The 12,873-nt window shown below is 43.8% G+C and overlaps 1 protein-coding gene across 1 annotated transcript in view; it reads left to right on the forward strand.

Moving 5' to 3' along the window:
- Positions 1 to 1,170: 1,170 nt before the first annotated feature.
- MAML2 (mastermind like transcriptional coactivator 2) overlaps positions 1,171 to 12,873 on the forward strand; it is a 191,116-nt gene continuing 179,413 nt past the window's right edge. Inside the window, exon 1 of the mRNA XM_072993611.2 lies at positions 1,171 to 1,826. Coding sequence (XP_072849712.2) covers positions 1,317 to 1,826 — 510 coding nt within the window. The 5' untranslated portion in view covers positions 1,171 to 1,316. The remainder of the gene's footprint in view (positions 1,827 to 12,873) is intronic.

Below are 12,873 nucleotides of genomic sequence, written 5' to 3' on the forward strand. Positions count from 1 at the left end.
CAGCGAGCGGAGAGTTTGCAAGTTTCAGGATCGTGCGTAATTGACTCTCGACGGAGTTGTGATTACGGAGCCTCGTCTCTCTCTCTCTCTCTCTCTCTCTCTCTCTCTGCGTGCGTTTCGAGGCGCTGCGCTGCGCTTCTGAACAAGCAAGGGTGCTGAACGATTTCTTTGCGTTTTTTATTTACACGGGAAAGGAGCGACGCTTAAAGGTACAGGTTTGGGTTTGGGGGTCCCCCCTCCTTTTTTTTTTTCCTGGCTGCTTCTCAATCCCGGGTTTGAATTCCACTGGAGACTCGTCGATCCGAAGGACGCTTTAATGACACGGTTGAAGCCGTCAAGAAGATCCCTCTAGTTTAAGGAATTTATTCTTTTTCTTTCAAAGGGAGCTGCTATTTAAACGAGTTTCCCGCGAACCTGGTCACAAGGAAGAGAACAGGGGGGGGGGCCGGGGGGGCGGGCGGGGGAAGGGAGAGAGCGCTTTTAAACTCTTTTAAGAATCGCCTTCCCACTTCGCTCCTGCTTCTCTAGAGTCGCCCGCAGAGTTGCTAACAACTCTTTTCCCACGGGAAAAAAATCACGCATCTCTACGCACCCGGATTCTCAAAAATCATTTGCCTGCCCGATTTATTTTAGCCAGCCTGGTAAGAGAAGGAAGACGCGTTTAATTCTTTGAAAGTCAACTTTCCCTCCGGCTAGCCCCTCTTTTTAAAAGCATCTCTCAACTTTTTCAATCATTGGCAATTTTTTAAAAAAAAAACTATTTCTTTGAAGTCTTGTTTTTAACCCCTGCCGTACGAAAAATCGGAGTCATCAGTCACCGATAGAGACCTCTAGATACAGCCCGCTCTCATTTGTTACCCCCTTCCTTGCTTTTTTAAATCTCTGTCCCTGGTCGATGCCCAATGGCTCCTGCTGGCCAGTCGCTTCCCATTCCGATCTGTTGCATTCGTCTTTTTCTCTCTCCTGGTGTTTTGTTTTGTTTTCCTCCTCCTCCAGCCAATTCTTTAGAAAGGATGGTGGTCGTTTTCTCTAGTCCCTCGTACTAAATCCGTCAGAGCCTCCTCTCCCGGCTGCCAGAGAGCATAATAATTCAAAAGAGGGAGGGGACAGATTCCTCGCTGCCCTGAAGGGGAGGAAGAAAGAAAGAAAGAAAGAAAGAAAGAAAGAAAGAAAGAAAGAAAGAAAGAAAGAAAGAAAGAAAGAAAGAAAGAAAGATCAAAGAGACAATCTCCACTTTGCCAAAAGAAAAAAAATAAGAAATCGGAGGAAAAGAAGGACGGAAATCACGAACCGGAGCAGCCGCTTGGGCCACCGAGATGGGGGACACGGCTCCCCCGCAAGCCCCGGGTCTCCTGGGAGGAGGAGGAGGAGGAGGAGGAGGCGGCACGGGCGGCGGCAGCGCGGCGGCCGTAGCCCCGGCCACGCCGCGGGTCCACAGCGCGATCGTGGAGCGGCTGCGAGCGCGCATCGCTATCTGCCGCCAGCATCACTTGAGCTGCGCGGGGCGCTACGAGCGCGGGCGGGCGGAGAGCTCGGATCGGGAGCGCGAGAGCACGTTGCAGCTGCTCCACCTCGTCCAGCACGGGCAGGCGGCGCGGAAGGGCTGCAAGCACAGCAAGGCGGCGGCGGCGGCCAGCAGCGGCCACGGCGCCTCGGCGGCGGCTTCGGCCAACGCTGCAGCGCCCCCTCCGGCGGACTACTATCCCCAGCCCTTGCTCAGCAACGGAGCGCCTGGGGCCAGGAATGGCATCAATGGGGAGCAGCAGCAGCAGCAGCAGCAGCAGCAGAGCGCCGGCGGGGAGCAGAGGAACTCGGCTCTCATTGCGGTGAGTGTCCTCTCGGCCCTTTACTCTTTCTTGTCGTGGTCCTGATTTCCAGAGGCTGAAAAAAAATATGTTTTGTTTTGTTTTTTTTAAATCAGGTCCCAGAATCCTCCCACCTTTCTAGGGGATTCTGGGAATTGTAGTCTGCAAATGGGCTCGCATTTATTTCTCTTGCTGCACCCCACAAGGAAGCTTTTCTTCTCGAAAGGGGTACCCAGGAGCCACAGGAAAAAGAGGGGAGATTTCAAAGAGAGAGAAGGAGATTTTGGACCCAATACTGATTTTTAGCAACTTATCTAATGGTTGTTGTGGGTTTTTCGGGCTCTTTGGCCGTATTCTGAAGGTTGTTCTTCCTAACGTTTCACCAGTCTCTGTGGTTGGCATCTTCAGAGGACAGCACTCTGTGCTTTGGCGTAGGCTGTCCTCTGAAGATGCCCGCCACAGGGACCGGTGAAACGTTAGGAAGAACAACCTTCAGAACACGGCCAAAGAGCCTGAAAAACCCACAACAGCCTTTAAAAATATAATTGGCCCTATCCCTATGCCTTTCACAGCAGCTGGCATGTTTCAGTGGTCACCTTAATGAATGAGGCATAGCGTTAGTACCATTCAAATGACAGGCAACCTTTTAGGAACTCTGCGCACATCACTGTCCCCTGTGTTTAGTCCCAGGGCAGTTCAATAGCATGTGCTGTCCAGCCAACATTCCTTAAGATTCATCGGCTCTACTTCCAAATCATCTTCTGTCTTGAGTTCCCCCCACGACTGAATCACTCTTGACTTATTTGCAGCAAAGATTTGGGAATTTGTGGCCTGCTAGCTACAGGGCTGTTACAATTTTGCTGCTTCTCCTAGTCTGCTCATGTCAGTTGGGGCTGGTGGCCACGGGAATACCAAGTCAGAAGGGCATCTGAAGGCTGAACAGGCTTGTGATCACGGATTGATAGATCTGTATACTTTTTTAAAGGGTTTCTAACTCTTCCCGCCCCTCCCTCTGTGATACCATCACCTGCCTGGCTGACAGCAATGCCATAGGTATACTTTCCAGCAGTAGGAAGGTTAAGGGTTCATCTCTGCCAGCATCTTGCTATTGAGAGTAACCAATCAGATGCCTTTCAGAAGAGGATGTTTCCCAAATTATCAATCACACCTTATCAGTCTCTCTCTTTGATAGCAACATCAAAATGCGCCTAGCACTTTATAAGCACTTGGTAGGTCTCTGCCCTGAGAACCTTACACTGTCCTAAAGCATACTGGGAGGCTGATAGACGAGAAGGAAATGGGTTGACCCTTATTTATCTAAAGAATGTTTGTCTTGGTTCTTTGCCCCAAAAGGCCTGCAGAGGGTTGTATCTTATTGCCCGTTCCAGCTGAAGTAAACCCACTGAACCCATTGCTAAATGGTAAATTAACATCTGTGTAAATTGCATCAAACCAATGGGTCTACTCTAATTGGAACTAGCACTAGAATACTGGCCAGAGTGAGTTAAAGGTCATTTTAAAGTCTAGAAACTCCTGGCTCACAGGCTTGCAGTGGAAAAAAGCATGACACCGAGGAAAAGGGATTGGGAGGTAGGAAGAAGAAACGCCAAACACTCCTTACGAAGCTCTTAATAGGCACGTGAAGTGGAATATGGCTCAAGAGAAGAAGCCGCCCAAAGCTGATAGCTTCCGCAAGCCAAATTCTGGAAACGTCCTTTCTCAAAGGTTGCATCTGGCTAGCTACTTTCAGGAATCAGGATACTGGCCTGGATGAACCCTTAGCCTCCCTGATGCTGAAAAGTACAGCTATTGCGTTGATGTTAACCAGGCAAGTGCTGGTGGCACACACACAAGATATACTGTATACAGATCTGTATAGCAAGCTTGTAGTCCTTCTGAACTGGGACCCTCTTGATGCCTATCAGACCCAGCCAACATGGGCTGTCAGAGAAGAGAAAGGAAATTGTAATCCCCCTGTATCTAGCAGGCCACAGATTTTCCACCCTGGCTGTAAATAAGTCGGAGTAATTCAGCAGTTGGGGGAAGATCTGGCAGCTCATTAAGTAGAGCCGATGAGCCTTAAGAGGGGTTGGCTGGACAGCAGGTGCAATAGAACTGGGACTAAGCACAGGGGACAGTGGTGTGCAGCAAGTTCTTGTCATTCCCCAAGAACTACCATCTAACCCAGGGGCTTTCAACCCCTGGATTTCCAGACAGTTTGGACTCCGAGAATCCTTGAGTGATGGTCATCCTGGCTGGGACTTTTGGGAGAGGAGGTCCAGAACTTCTGGAGCATCGATGGTTGAGAACTAGGTCTGTTATCTATTTGTATCCTGTAAAAATCCTTGTGGCCCTCTTGTTCATGCTCCTCTTCATCAAGGTGGGTGTTTCATGCCACCAATAATTAGGATGATGTTTTTTTCCTCCTGAGGCTGTAGCAGTACCAGGCTTATACAGTAGTTTGTGGGACAATGTTTATTAAAAGAAAGAGGTTTGGCATTTTGACTCTCAGTCCATAAATGTGTACATGGAAAGCATCTCCTGTAGCTCTTTACTTGACCTATCTGAGTAGTCTAACATTCTTTACTAGTTTGGGGCTACTGATAAAGGGCAGGAAACATGCTTTCCAGAAAATAACGGTGCAAAGTTGTGGATTAGGTAGTGCCACTGGATTAAGGCAACATATTACTGTGGTGACTTTAGCTCCTGAATTTGCCCCTTGCAAAATCATCATCCTCTCCAGCAGTTACTTTTAGGACAGACATATAGAATGACTTGGCGAAGTTATCATAATTGCAGAGCAGCAGTATGATGGTCTTCGGTGGACACTTTGCTATGGAAGGCTTCAGCATAGCATTATCCTCTTCTCAAAAGGAAGTTTCTGAGTTCTGTTCTCCTTAAAGGTCTCCTGATGTATTTTCCAGAAATTAGCAGAATATGGTCATGGTTTAGGTGGTGCCACTAGCACAGCAGGTGCGGTCCAAAGGTAGGATCCAGTTGGTTCTGGCATGTGGCAACTCTTTTGGAAAGGGAGAGTGGTATATTGAATGTGTAGCTTATATGGCATTTAAAGTGATCACAGGGATGAATTTGGAAAAATGCTTTATATTCTGAGGATCGTTTACATCCAGCTACCGGCTGTCTGTGTTGTGTATCTCAAACATCTAAAATTGGTTGTAGGGGAGCCTGAGAGAGGTTGTGCCAGCTCTGGGAGGTGCTCCCCTGCCCTATTTGGCAAAAGGCGTGTATGGGAAACATTGATTTGGATCCCTATTGGTGTGGGGTGAGGAGTGATGTAGTGGAGAAGCCTAGGCTGGCAGGATCACATGAACAAGATGTTTTGCATAGCAGGACCATGAGGAAAATTGCCATCTGTCCACTTCCCTCCTTCCCCTGTTCCTCTAAACTTACCCTCCAGTCCTCAGAGGAGCTGGAGGGGGAATGGATTTTCTTAGCTACAGTTGTGAGTTTTGCCTTTTATTATCCAAGACAGTTTTGAATTGGCATGGTCTTGAACAGCAATCAAGATGTGTGCACCTTGCAAAAGACCTGCTCTTGGGAGAGACAGAACACTCATGGAACCTGATTGATAACGATAACCATAAGTCTTGTTAGTGTGACTTCAACAGGCGCTTGAGTCTCAGGGCTTGAGTGTCAAACAAGTTCATGATATAGTCAGCTATATGTCATACATTTTGTACTCAGTTCTTACAACTGCAAGATGTGGCTTAAACACAGTGTTCTAGATAAGCAGTGTTGTAGTTTATAAAGATATAAGGAGCAGCAGGAATATTATTATTACTCCAGTACTTAGTGTTTTCTCAGTTGAATCGAGCGTAACGGTAGAGTCACAGAGACCTAAAGAAGCATAAAACAAGTATTTGGGGAATTGATTTCATGGTAAACATGGTTTAATGGAAAATGCTTTTCAAGCTAAAACAACATTCAGGCTCCCTTCCTTAAGAAAAAAGAAGATGCTTTTAAGTAGACAGATCCTTCATTAGTGACTGGAATTCAATTGTTTTGCTGGCATGACAGTGCATATAAAAATTGTTCCATAAGGAATTAGGTTGCCTGGCTCTCGGGGACTGGGACTTGCAATTATATTATTTCAGATTTATTTCCTGCTTGGAATTAAATGTCTTACCAACAATCGAAAGCAGCTGAAGTCAGTGCAAGCTCTCCAGGGGCTGAAGTAACTGACTTAGACATACCCTGTTTTCCTGAAAATAAGCCCTAACCTGAAAATAAGCCCTAGTATGAATTTTCAGGATGCTCGTAATATAAGCCCTACCCCCCCAAAAAAGCCCCAGTTAAGTGAAAGCCCGCCCTCCACCATTGTGCAGCAACCAGAAGATGACATGACTGTATTTGAATAAATTGTCGATTGTTGTACATGAAAAAAAATAAAACATCCCCTGGAAATAAGCCCTAATGTGTTTTTTGGAGCAAAAATTAATATTCATTTTCAGGGAAACATGGTACTTGTCAGATTGTTCCAAGGCTGTGCGGTTAGGATGCTTTTCAGCCCATCAGTATTCATTTAATGTGATATGTAAACAGGCAGGAATAGGTGGTGTGCCCAACAGAATGAAATAATAATACTACAGTACTTGATATTAATTTGGTGCATTTCTGAAGTTTAAAGCATTTTATATACCTTATCTCAGAAATCCTTGCAACAGTCCAGTAAACTGTGCCAATATTATTCACCCAGATTGCAGACATAAAGGTGAGAATAAGCTAGAGCTTTACAACAGAGAACTGGAAAGGGATCTCTAGTAAATTCATACCTACAACAAAATTTAAGCCACATGATTAGCCATTGTCTTACCTGTGTTTACAAAGCCTTATTTCCCATTCATTTTGGTGGGATTAACTCTCAAGTATATGCCTCCAATTCTGTGTAATTTTGTAGCAGAGAGAGTTTTCAGCTCATTCAGTATGTATGGCAAATGAGTAATGTTGTTTAATATAGTTGCGCTGAACAGATGTTTCTTAGAAGGCCGGGGGAGGGGGAAATACTTGAGGTTTCCAATTTTTGAAACGGACCGTAAATGTGTTTTGCTATTGCCCTAGGACATGTTGGGTGAACTTTCAAGGACTGCTCAGACAATGACACGTTGCAAATGAACGGCAGCTGGAAATAGGTCTTGATTCGTTCTGTGCAATGGAGCATAAAACAAGAACAATAAATCTGCAACAATCATAATGAAATTGAGCAAAAATGGTATAACTCTCTTAATTATAGGGCATATTATGAAGGGCAGTAAAACAGCAAATATAATAATGCCAATATCCAAATCTGTGGTGCAATCATACTTGGAATATACAGCATGCATTTCTGAATGCTCCCCTTTGAAAAGAATGTGATAGAGCTGGAAGAGGTGAAGCAAAGGGCAAAAGTCCCCCATAATGACCTTCAGGACTTTCTAGTTTAGGGGAAAGTGAGTAATGGGAGGGCATGATCAAGGTGTATAAGGGCAGAATTTCTTTAGAGTCACTTGAGTCTTGTTGGTCAAAATGCCAATCATACAAGCTATGGGCACTATTTTGCAGGTTGCAGGTTTGCGTGCTCAGTCACAGTCCGGATGCACAATCAATCATGCAACCAGTCCTATTAGTTTTGATATGATCAGAGATAGTGGTGACTGCCAACTTAGATGTTTTGAAAGAGGATTCAACAGGCTAGTGGAAGATCAGGCTGTCATAGCTGTTTGTTACCACAAGTATCAGAGGCAATACTGTTTCCTCGGCAGTGCCAGTAAGGAAGGCTCTATTGGAGTTAAGACTTGCATGTGGGCTTCCCAAAGGCAATTGGTCGGCCAGTGTAGAAACCAAATATTGCACTACCTCGTGCTTTGGTCTGCTCCAGTGGGGCTCCTCTTACATTCTTACTGTCCAACGAGACATTTTTCTTAATCATCAACCGGAACAGAAACAACTAAAGAGCATGAAATGAAACGGAACAAATTAAGGACTGCATGTGTGTCACAGAGGTCAACAGACTCATCTGTGAATCTTTAAATGCTCTTCCAGGTGGGGCAAAAGTTCCACATACTTTCTTGGTCCTGTTTTTCCCCAGTTTGTCCTGAATGAGTGCGGAGCTTACCAGGATTTGCATCCAAACTAAACTTTAAAAAGCCATGTGCTTAGAAACTGCTTCTCTTCAAGAATATCATTAATTGAAATGCACTTTTCTGCTGGAGCTTCATTCTTTATATTTTATTATATATGATAATATGATGGTGTGCTCATTAAAAGCTTCTGGTTGGGATGGTATAATAGTGTGTTAATTAAAAACCTCGGATTGGGATGCTCTGGTGGAAAAGTGAACTTTATAAGAAGCACCAGAGCACTAAACTCTAGTCCCCCGGAACAAACACCAAAACAAAATAAACTAACTATTTAGGAGGACAAAAAAAAACCGACTGAAGCAGAGGAGGAAGAGAATATGAACTGAATCCACCCAGACAAGCCATGCATCATGTACATGGTGGAGAAGATATCAAAACTCAAAGTGCAGAACCTGAAGCTTCTGCAAGAACAAATTCTATATCTGAATAAATCCCTAAACCTCATATTAATGATCACAGGAAGATGCCTTATAACATGCAGAGCTTAGAAAATTGTTTTGACTACAATTCCCAGTGTAAATACACAACTTTACTAAGATCTGGTACTGAACCTATCAGCCCATCTGTCTCCATATTGTCTACTCTGGTAGTGACTCTCCACAATCTCCCACTGATTTCTGGCAGCTGCACCTGGCCTCTTTAAATGTGCATGGCAGACCCAAAGACTCGAACTCAGACCCAGAAACACAGGATTCAAACTCAGGACTTGGGCCTGAAGACTTGCCAACATCTCTGAGTGTATCTCAGCCCATTCTCCATATGAATGAATTCTCTTAATCTCTACCTCACTTCTCATGCAGTCTTGGGGGCTTAGCCTCTGCTGCTTCCAGAACTGAGAAAAGCAAAGAGGAATATGAGGAGAGAATGAAAAAGAAAAGCAGGTTTGGGGCATCAAAGAATGAGACCTCGGGGGGGGGGGCAGGATCAAAGGCAGGAATAAATATCTTCTCACACTTTGCAAATTTCATAATTTGAAGCCTTTGGTATCCTTTAACAGTTTACACAGGTGCAGTGTTCCCGCTCTTGGGAGATTGGTCTCATGCCAGCACATGCAAATGGTTTCATAGGAGTGCCAAAATCTTTCACATGGACAACGCTCAAGAAGGGTATCATTCCACTAACATTTTTTTTATTTCAGTGTCACATGAAGAGCGTTTCAGCTGCAGGAATAATCATGATCAAGCCCTGTGTTGCTGAAAACCTAAGGAGCCCATCTTAGGATCGCTGCAAGATGGCTTAACAGGCATGGGATTTGGGGGAGTTTTTGAACTATAATTCTTCATTCTGGGAGTTCCACCAAACAGACCCACATTTACCGACAACTCAGTGTGGCTCACCTGGAGAAAAGGCCTAGCACCGGCCTAACTCCTTGTGCAAAAAGGAGACTGTCCTGTTGCTATTTAGGAGACTCCCTTCTGAACAGAAAGCTAGACTGCTGAGAGACTTGGGCTCACCACAGTGTTGCACCACATCAGCGCCATAAAGCCAAGAGGCATAATGGCCAGTTAACCAAATTCTACCTGGATTCTGGGCGCATTTACTTTGTTCCCCCTCAAGACCATTCCTATAATCAGCTGACCCAGAAGCCAGCTGTGTTCTCAACTCTTACTTCCCTTTGATCTCAGATTTGGGTTTGAACCTTGGAAAATGGGGATGATTTGACAATCCTATTGGCTAAATCTGCTGAGAGTGGTAGGTAATAATAATATTTTAAAAATGCTTCTAGAACAAGTTGCCCCTCCATCCTGCCATCCAGTAAGGATTTGGAACCCAGTAAGGTCAACCTATGACGTCCATGTTCCCCACTGTGTCATGATATTCACTGGGTGGCCTAGGGTGAGCCACACAAATAGTATAGAGGAGCCAGGAGCCAACCGGAAGAAAGGTGGGATTTAAATTAAACAAATAGCCACATATGCTAACAATTTATTGGATTGAAAGGTTAATGGATAAAGAAGCACAAAAGGAAGTGAGTAAAGGCCATGAAATTAGGAAAGACACAAGGTGCAGAAAATAATAATATTTTGGTGACATAATGAGAAACAAAAAGTGTGGGTTGTCACAACTGATTCTTCATAGTAAAGGAAATGAGAAATAAAACACAGGAAAGAAAAGACTGGATTGGATACAACACAAAAACATTGTTTAGAGCTGAGACATACGAAGTCAGTATAACCATGGTGATGCCAAACCTCAAGTAGAAGAAGAACAAGAAGAATACTGTTGGATTTTTGCAACCTTGCAAGCTGCCTTTTTAGTAGGTTGGGCTGGGATGAACCTTTCTGGGCTGAGGTGAGTGTCATTCTGTTCAGTACTAACCAATAGTTCCCTCCTGCCTCTGAATTTAAAGAGAGCTCCGCCTCTCTGCTCATTGCTTTTTCCCTCTCTGTAGTATGTTAGAGGCTATGAGTCAGTTAAAGTCTGTTACTGAAAGCAGTCATGTTTGTCAGTTTGTTGTTTGATTTCTTCAAAACTGTAAGTAAAGAAAATGGTCTTCATTCTTTCTCCCACTCATGTCTCAGAGTGAGTTATTGAGACTGTAAGTGCCAGTTAATGAGGGGAAAGAGGGTGGGCTGCTCTGGAAAACTTGAAGCTATTTTGCTCTGTGAATCTCTTCACCTCTGCTGCACAGCTAGAGGAACTTAACCAAAATTCAGAACTCTGTAACAAATACGTAGACTTGTAGCCCTAGAGATGTTGTTCAACTCCAGCTTCCATTATTCACAGCCAGTGGCCATGTTTGTTGCGGCCGATAGAAGTTTGAGTCAATAGGCTTCTGGAGAGCAAGAGGTTCCCCACCCCACAACCTCCACCTTTCATGCATGTGTGTGTGTGTGTTTTGTGTTAGAAACAGATGAATTTGCTCTAAATGCAGGACTCAAATCCACGCTATCCAGTTCAGGATAGAATTAAAGTATTCAGAAATATTCAGACATTTGCTGACATTTATGGGCATTTCTTGTTTGTATTTTGTGGGTATCAAAACCAGACGAGTGCTTAAAAACAAGGCTGCCTTAATTCACAATTTTGCTCTTAAAAAAAAAAGCAGCATAAGAACACATTGCAGACAGATCTGGTCACCACTTGCTAAAAGAGGCTAGGTTGATGCCATGAGGCAGATCGCCAAGTAGAAACAAATCTGTCCATGTCTGGGCTCCAGAAATTGCAGTTTCTTTCTTAATTGACTTCTGAAACCATGCTACTCTGATCGTTGCAGTAAATAAGCATGCCCAAGCTCTTGTGTGTGCGTGTTTGTGTGTGTGCTTGTGTGTCCCCTATTTCAGAAAACTTTTACAGTGCATAATATTTACCCAGCAGACTACTTTAATTTGCTCAGAGCTATTTTTGTCTACCCCACAAATATGTGTGTAAAATGCCTTATGAAAAGTAGCCACTGTGTTATACATAAGGGAGAAAGATTTCAAAGCTCAAATACCGTCACTTGCAACATTTAGGCTAAAACTCACCAGGAGCTCCCTAGTTTGGTTGCAAGACTGACAGCAGAGAGTAAACTAATATGGAATACTATTTCCCTTAGTGATAGGCAATTTCAAGCTACACAATTCAGTGTGCTGTGTCTAATCTTGTACAGCTCCCCAGAGACAGGTGGTCAGGCAACCCTTTCCATACATTTACCGAAGGTTTGCTTGGGAAAGTTCATTCATGGACGTGTCCTGAAACCGGAGATATGACAACATGTGTATCTAGACTACAACTCCCAGAATCCCCAAGCAGCCTGCTTATCAGCTGGCTGGGGGATTTGGGGAATTATAGTCCGTTTTCCTCAGCTGCCTCTGAAATGCCAGCAGGGGTGTACATTTTGCCGGGAAAGGGCTAAATTCGAGGAGTGGATTTCCCTTTGCTCTTCATTTTTGTTAAGATTTTTTTTTTTCATAAAAATGATGGAAATAGATATTTGTAAAAACTTGTGAAAGACAGTAAAACGGATAGATTTTGAGGCAGATGGCATGGAGTCCATACCCTGTAAATAGCTGTCTTTGAATCCTACTTTATTACTCAAGTATTTGTAGTACAGAAGTAGAGTCGCTCTCTTTGTTTTCCCCTGTGACAGCAGCTCATATGGTTAATCCTAACCATAGCCCTCTCTCTGTCCGGGAATAACAGTACCTGTCGAATTTGGCCATTTGGAAATGGTAGATGATTCAGTTCCCTTAATTTTTTAAAAAATGAGTACTTTTTATCACATCTGCAATGTTTCCTTTCCATTGGTGTAATTTTGCCATAGATCATCAATATTTCAATTTTTCTGTGGTTTAACAATAGTGGCATCAACACAGAACTTTTGTCCTGCCTAAATTAGGTAGATGAAATCAGACGTGGGAAGCGTTTGGGTTTGGGATTAGAACATGTTTGCTGTGGGATTCTAGGGAATGCCATTCAAAAACAAAGTTTTCTTATCTGTGGCTGAAGTCAAGAATGTTTCTGGGTTGGTGTTTTTAAAAAAGTAGATTTATATGTTAGCAGATTAATACATCAGCTCTTGTTCTGATTTGGAAAGCAAGCACTAGAAAACAAGTTCTAAAAGCAAATATTTTGTTTCACAGTGCTGGGCCCTCCTTTGTAAGCCACTAAACTAACTGCACCTTGTTTTTGCATTTTAGTAGAAAATTAAGTAAATCCAGCAAACCTAGAAGTTGCCGATTCCTGCCTTTAGGGCAGTATCAGCCAGCCTCTTGTGCTTTGCATAAACTCTTAAGTAGGGTGAACAGCTCTGATTGCACTGTGGTGGTCTCACCTCTTGTCAATTCATGTAGGGAAAAAGCAGCAATTCAATGTGAGAGAGGCCAAAATATCCAAAAAGCTTGGAAGTAACTTCTTAAAAATGAGTTACTTATAATTAATTAATTCATCCAAACAAAAGAACGACTACACTACTTTACAGTTTTAATCTGACAGCCAGAATTCTGTTG

This window comes from Pogona vitticeps, chromosome 3, assembly GCF_051106095.1.
Source record: "Pogona vitticeps strain Pit_001003342236 chromosome 3, PviZW2.1, whole genome shotgun sequence".
Taxonomy (NCBI): domain Eukaryota; kingdom Metazoa; phylum Chordata; class Lepidosauria; order Squamata; family Agamidae; genus Pogona; species Pogona vitticeps.